This window comes from Nematostella vectensis, chromosome 4 (genome assembly GCF_932526225.1).
Source record: "Nematostella vectensis chromosome 4, jaNemVect1.1, whole genome shotgun sequence".
Lineage (NCBI taxonomy): Eukaryota > Metazoa > Cnidaria > Anthozoa > Actiniaria > Edwardsiidae > Nematostella > Nematostella vectensis.
In genome coordinates, this window is record NC_064037.1 from 1,606,917 (window position 1) to 1,623,666 (window position 16,750).

A 16,750-nucleotide genomic window follows, 5' to 3' on the forward strand; every position below is an offset into this window, starting at 1 on the left:
TCAAACAAATTAAGACTGACTTTGTTGCCGTCTTCTAGTTCAAACTTGTTCAATCTCAAGTATGTGTAAAACGGATGTCACGCTCTCGCGTGACTGCTTAACAGGTTTTACATCATGTTGATGTGTTGTGTGACGCTCTCGCGCGCCATTTTCAAATCAGTCTTCATCATTGATTGTTTTTCATCGTTAGGCCGGTGAAGAAGGAACATCTACTGAACCTTCTCAACCGGAAGTACAGGAGGTCACAAACGCTGTCACGCTACAAGACCAACCGGTCACACAATCTTTTGAACCAACTTCCGAAGAAGAGAAGGTGGAAGAGTATGTTGACGAGTATGGTCACGTGATTAGGTGTATCACAAGGCGCACTCTGGTCATCAAGCGATACATAACAGACGACAATGGACACAAGAATGATCTACCTGACATGCCTCCTGAAGAATTTCCCCCGAATTCTGAAGTGCATGAGTTTGTAGATAAAAACGGACGAATCGTGCGAAGGGTAATTGTGCGCACTGTTATTAAGACGTGCGTTATTAATGACGAGAAGGGGAGGCCTGTCAGTGATCCTGAGGCACTTGACACAAGCGATATCCCACCGGGATGCGATATCGAGGAACTGATCGACGAGGAAGGCCGTACCGTCAAGAGAGTTGTGAAGCGACACATACTTGTCCGAGTTTTTGTTTACAATCACGAAGGACAGTTAGAGGAAATTAAAATCTCCCCTGAAGAACTGGCGGAGTTATCTGAACCATCCTGGAAGAAAAAGCCGCTAAAGATGTCTATCGCGTCTTCTAAGATAGATAAAGAGCCTGATTCAGAAGCCGTCGGGGTCTCTTATCCACTGGAAACAATTGAACGGGAAAAGGAGTTCGTTGACGTGCATGGACGAATAATAAAGACGATTATTACCCGGTCAGTCATACGTACTTGGATTGTTTTTGATGAGAAAGGAAATCATGTACAAGATACAAATGCACCAGAGAGCGAGGAGCTTCCAACAGACTGTGAACTCGAGGATGTGAGCGATGAACAAGGTCGTGTAGTCAGAAGAATAGTGAAGAGGTACATAGTTGTCAAGGTGTTTATAATAAACCATGAAGGACAGCTAGAGGAGATCGAAATTTCACCAGAAGAGAAAGCAGAGATTTTGGAGTCTTCTCAAACCCAGACCACTAAGCCATCTGTGATAAGCCTTGATGAGAAACCATTGAAAATGAATGTCGTGGCGTCCAAAGCACCCTCTAAAGAAGTTGCGCCAGAAAAACGTGAACAACCCCAGCCTCTATCACAGGCTATCGAGGTTGACTTTCCTCTCGAAACAAGTGAACAGGAAAAACAGTTCGTTGACGTGCAGGGGCGAATAATAAAGACAATTATTACCCGGTCAGTCATACGTACTTGGATTGTTTTTGATGAAGAAGGAAATCCTGTACAAGATACAAATGCACCAGAGAGCGAGGGGGTCCCACCAGAATGTGAACTCGAGGATGTGAGCGATGAACAAGGTCGTGTTGTCAGAAGAATAGTTAAGAGGTACATTGTTGTCAAGGTGTTTATCATCAACCAAAAAGGACAGCTAGAGGAGATCGAAATTTCACCAGAAGAGAAAGCAGAGATTTTGGAGTCTCCTCAAACCCAGACCACTAAGCCATCTGTGATAAGCCTTGATGAGAAACCATTGAAAATGAATGTCGTGGCGTCCAAAACACCCTCTAAAGAAGTTGCGCCAGAAAAACGTGAACCACCACAGCCTCTATCACAGGCTATCGAGGTTGACTTCCCTCTCGAAACAAGTGAACAGGAAAAACAGTTCGTTGACGTGCATGGACGAATAATTAAGACGATTATTACCCGGTCAGTCATACGTACTTGGATTGTTTTTGACGAGGAAGGAAATCCTGTACAAGATAAAAATGCACCAGAGAGCGAGGAGCTTCCAACAGACTGTGAACTCGAGGATGTGAGCGATGAACAAGGTCGTGTAGTCAGAAGAATAGTGAAGAGGTACATAGTTGTCAAGGTGTTTATAATAAACCATGAAGGACAGCTAGAGGAGATCGAGGTTTCACCAGAAGAGAAAGCAGAGATTTTGGAGTCTCCTCAAACCCAGACCACTAAGCCATCTGTGATAAGCCTTGATGAGAAACCATTGAAAATGAATGTCGTGGCGTCCAAAACACCCTCTAAAGAGGTTGCGCCAGAAAAACGTGAACAACCCCAGCCTCTATCACAGGCTATCGAGGTTGACTTTCCTCTCGAAACAAGTGAACAGGAAAAACAGTTCGTTGACGTGCATGGGCGAATAATAAAGACAATTATTACCCGGTCAGTCATACGTACTTGGATTGTTTTTGATGAAGAAGGAAATCCTGTACAAGATACAAATGCACCAGAGAGCGAGGGGGTCCCACCAGAATGTGAACTCGAGGATGTGAGCGATGAACAAGGTCGTGTTGTCAGAAGAATAGTTAAGAGGTACATTGTTGTCAAGGTGTTTATCATCAACCAAGAAGGACAGCTAGAGGAGATCGAGGTTTCACCAGAAGAGAAAGCAGAGATTTTGGAGTCTCCTCAAACCCAGACCACTAAGCCACCTGTGATAGACCTTTATGAGAAACCATTAAAATTAAGTGTCGCAGCTTCTAAAACACCGTCTAAAGAAGTTGCGCTAGAAAAACCTGAGCCATCACCACCTGTGTCACAGGCTACCGAGGTTGACTTCCCTCTTGAAACAATTGAACAGGAAAAACAGTTCGTTGACGTACATGGACGAATAATTAAGACAATTATTACCCGGTCAGTAATACGTACATGGATTGTTTTTGATGAGGAAGGAAATCCTGTACAAGATACAAATGCACCAGAGAGCGAGGAGCTTCCAACAGACTGTGAACTCGAGGATGTGAGCGATGAACAAGGTCATGTAGTCAGAAGAATAGTGAAGAGGTACATTGTTGTCAAGGTGTTTATCATCAACCAAGAAGGACAGCTAGAGGAGATCGAAATTTCACCAGAAGAGAAAGCAGAGATTTTGGAGTCTCCTCAAACCCAGACCACTAAGCCATCTGTGATAAGCCTTGATGAGAAACCATTGAAAATGAATGTCGTGGCGTCCAAAACACCCTCTAAAGAGGTTGCGCCAGAAAAACGTGAACAACCCCAGCCTCTATCACAGGCTATCGAGGTTGACTTTCCTCTCGAAACAAGTGAACAGGAAAAACAGTTCGTTGACGTGCATGGGCGAATAATAAAGACAATTATTACCCGGTCAGTCATACGTACTTGGATTGTTTTTGATGAAGAAGGAAATCCTGTACAAGATACAAATGCACCAGAGAGCGAGGGGGTCCCACCAGAATGTGAACTCGAGGATGTGAGCGATAAACAAGGTCGTGTTGTCAGAAGAATAGTTAAGAGGTACATTGTTGTCAAGGTGTTTATCATCAACCAAGAAGGACAGCTAGAGGAGATCGAGGTTTCACCAGAAGAGAAAGCAGAGATTTTGGAGTCTCCTCAAACCCAGACCACTAAGCCACCTGTGATAGACCTTTATGAGAAACCATTAAAATTAAGTGTCGCAGCTTCTAAAACACCGTCTAAAGAAGTTGCGCTAGAAAAACCTGAGCCATCACCACCTGTGTCACAGGCTACCGAGGTTGACTTCCCTCTTGAAACAATTGAACAGGAAAAACAGTTCGTTGACGTACATGGACGAATAATTAAGACAATTATTACCCGGTCAGTAATACGTACATGGATTGTTTTTGATGAGGAAGGAAATCCTGTACAAGATACAAATGCACCAGAGAGCGAGGAGCTTCCAACAGACTGTGAACTCGAGGATGTGAGCAATGAACAAGGTCATGTAGTCAGAAGAATAGTGAAGAGGTACATTGTTGTCAAGGTGTTTATCATCAACCAAGAAGGACAGCTAGAGGAGATCGAAATTTCACCAGAAGAGAAAGCAGAGATTTTGGAGTCTCCTCAAACCCAGACCACTAAGCCATCTGTGATAAGCCTTGATGAGAAACCATTGAAAATGAATGTCGTGGCGTCCAAAACACCCTCTAAAGAAGTTGCGCCAGAAAAACGTGAACCACCACAGCCTCTATCACAGGCTATCGAGGTTGACTTTCCTCTCGAAACAAGTGAACAGGAAAAACAGTTCGTTGACGTGCATGGGCGAATAATAAAGACAATTATCACCCGGTCAGTCATACGTACTTGGATTGTTTTTGATGAAGAAGGAAATCCTGTACAAGATACAAATGCACCAGAGAGCGAGGAGCTTCCAACAGACTGTGAACTCGAGGATGTGAGCGATGAACAAGGTTGTGTAGTCAGAAGAATAGTGAAGAGGTACATTGTTATCAAGGTGTTTATCATAAACCATGAAGGACAGCTAGAGGAGATCGAGGTTTCACCAGAAGAGAAAGCAGAGATTTTGGAATCTTCTCTTACTCAGACCACTGAGCCACCTGTGATAGACCTTTATGAGAAACCATTAAAATTAAGTGTCGCAGCTTCTAAAACACCGTCTAAAGAAGTTGCGCTAGAAAAACGTGAGCCATCACCACCTGTGTCACAGGCTATCGAGGTTGACTTCCCTCTTGAAACAATTGAACAGGAAAGACAGTTCGTTGACGTGCATGGACGAATTATTAAGACGATTATTACCCGGTCAGTCATACGTACTTGGATTGTTTTTGATGAGAAAGGAAATCATGTACAAGATAAAAATGCACCAGAGAGCGAGGAGCTTCCAACAGACTGTGAACTCGAGGATGTGAGCGATGAACAAGGTCGTGTAGTCAGAAGAATAGTAAAGAGGTACATTGTTGTCAAGGTGTTTATCATCAACCAAGAAGGACAGCTAGAGGAGATTGATGTTTCGCCGGAGGAAAGAGAGACCCTTTTGCAAATGGTATCGACTGATTTTGCTAAAACCCAGTCGACCACAGCGCCCACTGAAACACGAGAAGTGAAACAGACTTTCAACGTAATGCCTGTTAAAAAGGCAGACCTGAAAGCATTTGATGTTTCAATCCCGGAACAATCTGTTGAAAGAGAAGGTTCGGATCAGCAATCCGTGGAGACTCGAGCTGAAGAGTTTACCGACCAGCATGGCCGCATTGTGAGGCATGTAGTGACACGTGTAACAATATGCACATGGGTTGTTGTAGACAAACAAGGTCGGCCAGTAAGTGATCCCAAAGCACCATCATTGGACGATATCCCGCCTGATTGCGTGGTAGAAGAGTACACGGACGACCTCGGGAGAACTGCACGGCGAATTGTAAAGCGAACCATCCATAGACGAGTATTTGTTCTTAATAAACATGGGCAGCAAACTGAAGTGGAAATACCCCCAGAAAAAGACATCAAGACAGGACCATCCTTTGTTATACGACCTGTTAGAAGAAGCGAACTTGAGCAGTTTAATGTTGCACTACCTAAGAAACCTGTCTTGGATCAGTCTATTCCAACAGAAGATATTACTGTAGTGCCTATTGGTGTTGAACACAGAAGTCGCCCGATTGAAGGTGATCCAATAACTTCAACTGTGACTCCTTCAGAAAAACCTGAATGCAAAATTTTATTTAATCTCACACCAGTCAAAAAAAGCGATTTGGAAGCCTTTCAAGTTGCCAAGCCTCAAGAGCGCGAGGTAAAAGAAATACCGTCAGAAACGCAATACGAGGAGTATGTTGAAGAAACAGGACGCACTGTTCGAGAGCGAAGGACGGTTACAACAAAACGGACCGTTACGCAGGTGGTCAAGTCCCCTGGTAGTGTACCCCAACCAGGTGATCAGACACTTATGGGAGCGTTGGCCAGTGATATTGATATAGAAGGCGCAGAGGTTGAAGACTATGTTGACGAGGAAGGGCGTAGAGTGCGACGACTCGTAAGGCGCACTGTAGTTACAAACGAGACGTTTACAAGCAAATCCGTCCCCGCAAAAGCCGATTCTATGCCAGGGCAAAAACTGCAACCTTTTAGCATTCAGCCTGTGAAAAAGAGTGATCTAAGCACCTTCCAGATAACACCTATTTCCCAAATACCCTCGTCGCTGACAGAAAAACTGCAGCCCGAGACGAAGTACGAGGAATATGTTGACGAACACGGCCAAATTATACGACGGACTACAAAAGTGAAGCACACTGCTGTGAAACAAGAACGAACCACTGTAACCAAGACTGTGACTCGTGATGGTGTCACGACCCGCGAAGCGAATGTGATAGAATCTCCACCAGAAGTAGAGTCATCCACGCAGGTGTATCGAGACGAAGAAACATCGGTAAGGGACATAAAACCTATCAAGACTAAAGAAGACGTTTTCGAATCCGCCGAGCCTGTGTTTCTGGTAAAGAAACCCGTAGACAGTGACAGAACGGGCAAACCTATGGAAGGAAAGGCAACCCAACCTAACGAAACAAGTCAAAATGTCATCGATGAAGACTCGCCAAAAGTCCTCGAATCAGCTGAGCCTGTTTTCCTGCTGCAACTACCAAAAGACAACGACGATATTGAAGAGCCTAATGTTGAAGATGCACAGCCTGTGTCAACAAACGTTTTCGACGATATAGTACCTATGGAAGTTGAAAGGAGGCCTGACCTCCCTGTCTGGCTTATTGACAAACCCGAACAGGATAAGCAGGAAGCAGTCATTGATGGCCAATTTGATTTAGATATTACCATCAAAGGAAAACCAAAGAAGGAGGTTTCGGGAACACCTGTGCTCGAGGAAGTTGTTCCTATGCAAGAAGACAAAAAGGTCAATGTCATTCTCTTTGATGACCACGTTGTCGAACCTCATACCACAGAGCGTAAAAGACAAGAACCTGCAGAGGAAATTCTTTTTGATTTCTCCGTTGTACCTCGAAAAAGAAAGACGCCAAGTGGCTCGCCCGTTGCCGAGGAAGAATTCAATTTCGAAACAGCCATTAAAACTGATTTTACTATACGGTTTAATGATAGTACAGAGCAACCTAGTGCCGAACCTTCAGTGTCTGGGGTAGGTGAAGTGAGTACAGAAAGATTGTCATCAAAAGAAAGCGAGCCCGAGTCTGTTCCTCATAAAGAACTTGGAAAGTCAAAGGTTGAAAAGACACCGGAAAAGAAAAAGGGAAAAGAAAAGGCTGAAGATTCTGAAGAGTATTACGAAGACACTGAAGAAATCGTAGTAGTGAAAATCAAGCGAAAAAAGCGAATCCCTTCGTCATTTATCCCCTACGATAAACCCAAAACTATTGACAAGCCAATAGATGATGTTTTCGATTTCAAGATCCAAACAAGACCTAAACCCATTCTACAACGAGACGCTGAGGTGTCTGAGTTAATTGTTCCTACCGAGTTCGTTGGTTCCTACTCTCTTCCTGACTTCGAGGGTTTAGACGCTGAATCAAAGCCCAGTGAGCCTCAGCCTCCTCGCATTTCCCAAGATCTTATACAGGATGTCCGGTTGACTACACCTAAGCCCCCTCCTGACATGGGTATCTACAATCCTGCGTTTGACATGCTCGATGATGAAGGTCCCATGAATGGCAACCAGCCAGATACTACAGAAGATACTGCACATCCGAGAATGTCTACGTCGGTCATTGCAGAAGAGGACGAGGAAGAAGCAGATAAGCACATATATGTACTCCCCAAAAAAACATCAACTGAAGTACCTGAGCCTGCAAAACATTTTAAAGAGGAGATTCAAGACACGCATGGCGAAGACGATGAGGAAGTTGAAGAGTTCGTTGAAGTTGATGGTAAACTTGTGAGACGCATTGTGAGGCATATTTTCGCAAAGCCTGAAGGTGTCAAAGTCATAGATGGCGACGAGTTTGTTGATGAGGAAAGGATAAGAAAGGATAAAGAGGATCCTGAGGAAGAATTTGAGGAGTTTGTTGACGAGGGAGGACGAGTTCTGAGGCGTATTGTTAGGCGCACCGTTCCCACAAAAACCTTAACAACTAGGACCGTGACTAGTGACCAAGCTAGTCCCGAGGAAACGCCAACAGAAGAGGTCTTTTTGTCGGCTGAGCCCGTTGAAGGAACAGAAGTTCCCGAGGAGGGAGATGTGGAGGAGTTCGTTGACGAGGAAGGGAGAATTGTCCGAAGGATTGTCAAAAGAACTGTTGTCACCAAACGCATCGTACTACGTCCTGGTGAAGATATGCCGGAGACTGTCGAAATGGTTATTCCAATGGAACAAGGAGAACTGAAGCCAGGCGATAAAGACGAAGTAGTAGAGTTCGTTGATGAAGAGGGCAGGAAAGTGCGTCGAATTGTCAGAAGGGCCACAAGCACAAAGACAGTTGTGTTGGATTCAAGAGAAACCCTGCCAATTAACGTAATGCCTGATCAACCGAAACCGGAAGTTGAGTCTGCCGAGCCAGTTTCTCTCGATAAATTGCCTGTTGACAAGCCAGATGAAATGCATCCAGAGGATGAGACTATAAGTGCGACAGAAACCGAGAGCAAGCCACAGCTACCAGATTGGCTAGAACAAGTAAAGGACGAACCACACAAACCAGTCGATTTTACTGAGGGTGATGTTAGTGAACTCGAGGAAGGGGAAAAGCAAATCCCCTCACAACCAACTGGAGTCCCCGTTTCCGAAGATGTCGTGGCTTCATCAGAGGATAAAGATGAACCACTGCCCGACTTTGAGGATGTTAAGGAGCCTGAGGAAGAATTTGAGGAGTTTGTTGACGAGGAAGGACGAGTTGTGAGGCGGCGTATTGTTAGGCGCACCGTTACTACAAAGACCTTAACAACTAGAACCGTAACTAGTGACCAAGCTGGTCCCGAGGAAATGCCAACAGAAGAGGTCCTTGAGTCGGCTGAGCCCGTTAAAGGAACAGAAGTTCTCGAGGAGGGAGATGTGGAGGAGTTCGTTGACGAGGAAGGGAGAATTGTCCGACGGATTGTCAAAAGAACTGTTGTCACCAAACGCATCGTACTACGTCCTGGTGAAGATATGCCTGAGACTGTCGAAATGGCTATTCCAATGGAACAAGGGGAACTGAAGCCAGGCGATGAAGACGAAGTAGAAGAGTTCGTTGATGAAGAGGGCAGGAAAGTGCGTCGAATTGTCAGAAGGACCACAAGCACAAAGACAGTTGTGTTGGATTCAGGAGAAACCCTGCCAATTAACGTAATGCCTGATCAACCGAAACCGGTAGTTGAGTCTGCCGAGCCAGTTTCTCTTGATAAATTGCCTGTTGACAAGCCAGATGAAATGCATCCAGAGCATGAGACTATAAGTGCGACAGAAACCGAGAGCAAGCCACAGCTACCAGATTGGCTAGAACAAGTAAAGGACGAACCACACAAACCAGTCGATTTGACTGAAGGTGATGTTAGTGAACCCGAGGAAAAGGAAAAGAAAACCCCCCCGAAACAAACTGGAGTCCCTGTTTCCGAAGATGTCGTGGCTTCATCTCGAGATAGAACTGAACCGCTGCCCGACTTTGAGGATGTTAAGGAGCCTGAGAAAGAATTTGAGGAGTTTGTTGACGAGGAAGGACGAGTTGTGAGGCGGCGTATTGTTGGGCGCACCGTTACTACAAAGACCTTAACAACTAGGACCGTAACTATTGACCAAGCTGGTCCCGAGGAAACGCCAACAAAAGAGGTCCTTGAGTCGGCTGAGCCCGTTAAAGGAACAGAAGTTCCCGAGGAGGGAGATGTGGAGGAGTTCGTTGACGAGAAAGGAAGAATTGTCCGACGGATTGTCAAAAGAACTGTTGTCACCAAACGCATCGTACTACGTCCTGGTGAAGATACGCCTGAGACTGTCGAAATGGATATTTCGATGGAACAAGGGGAACTGAAGCCAGGCGATGAAGACGAAGTAGAAGAGTTCGTTGATGAAGAGGGCAGGAAAGTGCGTCGAATTGTCAGAAGGACCACAAGCACAAAGACAGTTGTGTTGGATTCAGGAGAAACCCTGCCAATTAACGTAATGCCTGATCAACCGAAACCGGTAGTTGAGTCTGCCGAGCCAGTTTATCTTGATAAATTGCCAGTTGACAAGCCAGATGAAATGCATCCAGAGGATGAGACTATAAGTGCGACAGAAACCGAGAGCAAGCCACAGCTACCAGATTGGCTAGAACAAGTAAAGGAAGAACCACACAAACCAGTCGATTTTACTGAGGGTGATGTTAGTGAACCCGAGGAAGAAGAAAAGCAAACCCCCCCGAAACAAACTGGAGTCCCTGTTTCCGAAGATGTCGTGGCTTCATCTCGAGATAGAACTGAACCGCTGCCCGACTTTGAGGATGTTAAGGAGCCTGAGGAAGAATTTGAGGAGTTTGTTGACGAGGAAGGACGAGTTGTGAGGCGTATTGTTAGGCGCACCGTTACCACAAAGACCGTAACAACTAGGACCGTGACTAGTGACCAAGCTGGTCCCGAGGAAATGCCAACAGAAGAGGCCTTTTTGTCGGCTGAGCCCGTTAAAGGAACAGAAGTTCCCGAGGAGGGAGATGTGGAGGAGTTCGTTGACGAGAAAGGGAGAATTGTCCGACGGATTGTCAAAAGAACTGTTGTCACCAAACGCATCGTACTACGTCCTGGTGAAGATACGCCTGAGACTGTCGAAATGGATATTTCGATGGAACAAGGGGAACTGAAGCCAGGCGATGAAGACGAAGTAGAAGAGATCGTTGATGAAGAGGGCAGGAAAGTGCGTCGAATTGTCAGAAGGACCACAAGCACAAAGACAGTTGTGTTGGATTCAGGAGAAACCCTGCCAATTAACGTAATGCCTGATCAACCGAAACCGGTAGTTGAGTCTGCCGAGCCAGTTTCTCTTGATAAATTGCCTGTTGACAAGCCAGATGAAATGCATCCAGAGGATGAGACTATAAGTGCGACAGAAACCGAGAGCAAGCCACAGCTACCAGATTGGCTAGAACAAGTAAAGGAAGAACCACACAAACCAGTCGATTTTACTGAGGGTGATGTTAGTGAACCCGAGGAAGAAGAAAAGCAAACCCCCCCGAAACAAACTGGAGTCCCTGTTTCCGAAGATGTCGTGGCTTCATCTCGAGATAGAACTGAACCGCTGCCCGACTTTGAGGATGTTAAGGAGCCTGAGGAAGAATTTGAGGAGTTTGTTGACGAGGAAGGACGAGTTGTGAGGCGTATTGTTAGGCGCACCGTTACCACAAAGACCGTAACAACTAGGACCGTGACTAGTGACCAAGCTGGTCCCGAGGAAATGCCAACAGAAGAGGCCTTTTTGTCGGCTGAGCCCATTAAAGGAACAGAAGTTCCCGAGGAGGGAGATGTGGAGGAGTTCGTTGACGAGAAAGGGAGAATTGTCCGACGGATTGTCAAAAGAACTGTTGTCACCAAACGCATCGTACTACGTCCTGCTGAAGATACGCCTGAGACTGTCGAAATGGCTATTCCAATAGAACAAGGGGAACTGAAGCCAGGCGATGAAGACGAAGTAGAAGAGTTTGTTGATGAAGAGGGCAGGAAAGTGCGTCGAATTGTCAGAAGGACCACAAGCACAAAGACAGTTGTGTTGGATTCAGGAGAAACCCTGCCAATTAACGTAATGCCTGATCAACCGAAACCGGTAGTTGAGTCTGCCGAGCCAGTTTCTCTTGATAAATTGCCTGTTGACAAGCCAGATGAAATGCATCCAGAGGATGAGACTATAAGTGCGACAGAAACCGAGAGCAAGCCACAGCTACCAGATTGGCTAGAACAAGTAAAGGACGAACCACACAAACCAGTCGATTTTACTGAGGGTGATGTTAGTGAACTCGAGGAAGGGGAAAAGCAAATCCCCTCACAACCAACTGGAGTCCCCGTTTCCGAAGATGTCGTGGCTTCATCAGAGGATAAAGATGAACCGCTGCCCGACTTTGAGGATGTTAAGGAGCCTGAGGAAGAATTTGAGGAGTTTGTTGACGAGGAAGGACGAGTTGTGAGGCGGCGTATTGTTAGGCGCACCGTTACTACAAAGACCTTAACAACTAGAACCGTAACTAGTGACCAAGCTGGTCCCGGGGAAATGCCAACAGAAGAGGTCCTTGAGTCGGCTGAGCCCGTTAAAGGAACAGAAGTTCCCGAGGAGGGAGATGTGGAGGAGTTCGTTGACGAGGAAGGGAGAATTGTCCGACGGATTGTCAAAAGAACTGTTGTCACCAAACGCATCGTACTACGTCCTGGTGAAGATATGCCTGAGACTGTCGAAATGGCTATTCCAATGGAACAAGGGGAACTGAAGCCAGGCGATGAAGACGAAGTAGAAGAGTTCGTTGATGAAGAGGGCAGGAAAGTGCGTCGAATTGTCAGAAGGACCACAAGCACAAAGACAGTTGTGTTGGATTCAGGAGAAACCCTGCCAATTAACGTAATGCCTGATCAACCGAAACCGGTAGTTGAGTCTGCCGAGCCAGTTTCTCTTGATAAATTGCCTGTTGACAAGCCAGATGAAATGCATCCAGAGCATGAGACTATAAGTGCGACAGAAACCGAGAGCAAGCCACAGCTACCAGATTGGCTAGAACCAGTAAAGGACGAACCACACAAACCAGTCGATTTTACTGAGGGTGATGTTAGTGAACCCGAGGAAAAGGAAAAGAAAACCTCCCCGAAACAAACTGGAGTCCCTGTTTCCGAAGATGTCGTGGCTTCATCTCGAGATAGAACTGAACCGCTGCCCGACTTTGAGGATGTTAAGGAGCCTGAGGAAGAATTTGAGGAGTTTGTTGACGAGGAAGGACGGGTTGTGAGGCGTATTGTTAGGCGCACTGTTACCACAAAGACCTTAACAACTAGGACCGTAACTAGTGACCAAGCTGGTCCCGAGGAAATGCCAACAAAAGAGGTCCTTGAGTCGGCTGAGCCCGTTAAAGGAACAGAAGTTCCCGAGGAGGGAGATGTGGAGGAGTTCGTTGACGAGAAAGGGAGAATTGTCCGACGGATTGTCAAAAGAACTGTTGTCACCAAACGCATCGTACTACGTCCTGGTGAAGATACGCCTGAGACTGTCGAAATGGATATTTCGATGGAACAAGGGGAACTGAAGCCAGGCGATGAAGACGAAGTAGAAGAGTTCGTTGATGAAGAGGGCAGGAAAGTGCGTCGAATTGTCAGAAGGACCACAAGCACAAAGACAGTTGTGTTGGATTCAGGAGAAACCCTGCCAATTAACGTAATGCCTGATCAACCGAAACCGGTAGTTGAGTCTGCCGAGCCAGTTTCTCTCGATAAATTGCCTGTTGACAAGCCAGATGAAATGCATCCAGAGGATGAGACTATAAGTGCGACAGAAACCGAGGGCAAGCCACAGCTACCAGATTGGCTAGAACAAGTAAAGGACGAACCACACAAACCAGTCGGTTTGACTGAGGGTGATGTTAGTGAACCCGAGGAAGAGGAAAAGCAAACCCCCCCGAAACCAACTGGAGTCCCTGTTTCCGAAGATGTCGTGGCTTCATCAGAGGATAAAGATAAACCGCTGCCCGACATTGAGGATGTTAAGGAGCCTGAGGAAGAATTTGAGGAGTTTGTTGACGAGGAAGGACGAGTTGTGAGGCGTATTGTTAGGCGCACCGTTACCACAAAGACCGTAACAACTAGGACAGTGACTAGTGACCAAGCTGGTCCCGAGGAAATGCCAACAGAAGAGGCCTTTTTGTCGGCTGAGCCCGTTGAAGGAACAGAAGTTCCCGAGGAGGGAGATCTGGAGGAGTTCGTTGACGAGGAAGGGAGAATTGTCCGACGGATTGTCAAAAGAACTGTTGTCACCAAACGCATCGTACTACGTCCTAGTGAAGATACGCCTGAGACTGTCGAAATGGCTATTCCAATAGAACAAGGGGAACTGAAGCCAGGCGATGAAGACGAAGTAGAAGAGTTCGTTGATGAAGAGGGCAGGAAAGTGCGTCGAATTGTCAGAAGGACCACAAGCACAAAGACAGTTGTGTTGGATTCAGGAGAAACCCTGCCAATTAACGTAATGCCTGATCAACCGAAACCGGTAGTTGAGTCTGCCGAGCCAGTTTCTCTTGATAAATTGCCTGTTGACAAGCCAGATGAAATGCATCCAGAGGATGAGACTATAAGTGCGACAGAAACCGAGAGCAAGCAACAGCTACCAGATTGGCTAGAACCAGTAAAGGACGAACCACACAAACCAGTCGATTTTACTGAGGGTGATGTTAGTGAACTCGAGGAAGGGGAAAAGCAAATCCCCTCACAACCAACTGGAGTCCCCGTTTTCGAAGATGTCGTGGCTTCATCAGAGGATAAAGATGAACCGCTGCCCGACTTTGAGGATGTTAAGGAGCCTGAGGAAGAATTTCAGGAGTTTGTTGACGAGGAAGGACGAGTTGTGAAGCGGCGTATTGTTAGGCGCACCGTTACTACAAAGACCTTAACAACTAGAACCGTAACTAGTGACCAAGCTGGTCCCGAGGAAATGCCAACAGAAGAGGTCCTTGAGTCGGCTGAGCCCGTTAAAGGAACAGAAGTTCCCGAGGAGGGAGATGTGGAGGAGTTCGTTGACGAGGAAGGGAGAATTATCCGAAGGATTGTCAAAAGAACTGTTGTCACCAAACGCATCATTGGTCCTAGAGCAGAGGACGGCTTTGACATGATTATGCCACTTGAAGGTGTGTCCATGACACCCGAACAAGGGGATGAGCAGATCGAGGAGTTTGTTGATGACAAGGGAAGGACAGTAAGGCGGATTGTTCAAACAACTACATCCCAGATTGTAAAGACTCAGTCATACCCAGTAGACAATAAAAATGTGTGCGAAGCACCGATCAAGAGTGTTATTAGTGCACGTACTGTTCCGCTTGACAACACAAGAAAAGTTTCAGTAGAGAAAGTTGATCCCCTCAAAGTTGCACTACCACCCATTGTATTCGAGTCTGGTGAGCCTGTTTACCTAGAGAAGGAACCGTTGAAAGAACAATTAGAGGGGCATCCTGAAATGGTTGTTAGTACTGTTCAGGTTGACGCTTGCAGGCCGCAAACAGAAGAAAGAGTGGATGAATATATCGATGAAAAAGGAAACTTAGTAAAGAAAATCACCAAACATTTTGTAAGCTCCAGGACCATTCTGCACCATCCAGTCTCCCAAGAAGACCAAGTCAGTCCTCCGGTTGAACTCACAAAGGAAGGTTGTGTTTTTGAGACGGCTCCCGCAGTCTCTCATCCCGCTTCGTATGTTGATGAAGACGGACGCGTGTGGGCAACAAAGACTTCCCCCCTTTCACCTTCGTTCCAGGTCGAGACGTTTTTCAGGCCGGAGGACCAGCCTTTTAGCATAATGGAAATCGAGAGGAGTGCAACGGACCCAGAAGAGTACGTGGAAGAGTTTGTGGATGAGGAAGGTCGCCAAGTAAAAAGAGTAATCAAGAAGTACGTTACCACTAAGACAATTGTCAGATCCAGGAAAGGCGACGGGGGAAAAATGGAGATTCTCCCTGAAGAGGATGCAGAGAAAGAACAACAGAAATTTCCTGAAGCAAGTACTGCTGCAATTGTCGCAGATGTTGAAACAAAGGTTTTCGAAGAGCCTCAGTCGCAAATTAGGGCTGACGAGGTTTTGTTTAGCGGGTTGAATATAAACAGGAGCAAGCAGTTCTTCACTCAAACCACAATCACTGAACACATCCAGGTGATAGAGGAGATATACCTTCTAGTGGTACAAATGAGATCTCAGATTGTCTCGCACGCTGCCAGATACCAGCAGTTCGATTTCGTGCTTGAAGACCTCCTCCAGTGGCTACTCGACATGGAGAAGCGTCTGACGTCAATGCAGCCTGTCTCCTGGAGGCTGGAAGACCTGGTCGCTCAGCAACTCGCCAGCCAGGTATTGGCTCTGAACGTCATTCTGTTGAGCTGCTGATATCGCAGGCTCAGGTCAATGCTTAAATTTAAACCACAAGTTAAAGGGGAACTTATAAATCGACAAGAATAACCTTATCTACATGTTAAAGGGGAATTGATTAATTGATAAGAGTAACCGTGTCGTGTACATACAAGTTGAAGGGGAAAATGATAAGAATAAACTAACCTTAAAAGCTCTAACCCGAAAAGTTAAAAGGGACTGGCAAGCCTAGAGCAAACTAAGATATAATCAAGATATAGAAATAAAGATATAAAATATGGAAACTTCTAAGCTTAAAGACTGTAAAATTAAATGTAAAGAAAGTCAGTGTTAAATAAATCATAATGCTAGAAAAAGTAAAAACATTTGTTCTTTGTCTCATCTCATATTGTTGTCTTGTTTCAGCATCTAGTACATTGTAACTCAGTGTTGGCTAGCGTTATTTCAGAAATGCATGTATTTAACGTCATGTTATGTATTAAAACTCACTGCCACGCCTATGTCTCATTCATTTATTGTTTTTTTTCCACTTTGTCAATCTTATATCTTTGTGTCTCTACTGAAAAACCGTCCAACTCGTCTAATAAGCGGATGGACAATCTCTTATATACCTCTCTCGCCTATATCCCTTCTATATATCACGCTATATTGCACTTGTTCGTACCTTCAATTGAATCAACGATTTCTTTTGATTCTTTTGCATTGTTTTGTCAACCGTTTGTTTCAATCCTTACTATTGTTTTAGCACTGTCTCCATCAATACTTGAATTTTTGATCTACATCTCTGTCGTGCTCTACCGAAGACATGTTGTTTCACAATGCCGTAAAACACACATAACGGAAAATCTTCGCCATTCAATCAGAGTTGCGTCT

The 16,750-nt window shown here is 45.6% G+C and overlaps 1 protein-coding gene across 10 annotated transcripts in view; it reads left to right on the forward strand.

Moving 5' to 3' along the window:
* Positions 1-16,750, forward strand: part of LOC5509225 (nesprin-1) — a 125,759-nt gene that overhangs the window by 39,503 nt on the left and 69,506 nt on the right. For 9 of the 10 annotated variants that reach the window (XM_048726027.1, XM_048726029.1, XM_048726028.1 and 6 more), the window contains one exon: positions 191-15,859. The exons of the other annotated variant lie outside the window; for it this stretch is intronic. In XM_048726027.1, the coding sequence (XP_048581984.1) occupies positions 191-15,859 (15,669 nt within the window). The remainder of the gene's footprint in view (positions 1-190; positions 15,860-16,750) is intronic. 10 annotated transcript variants of the gene reach the window in all.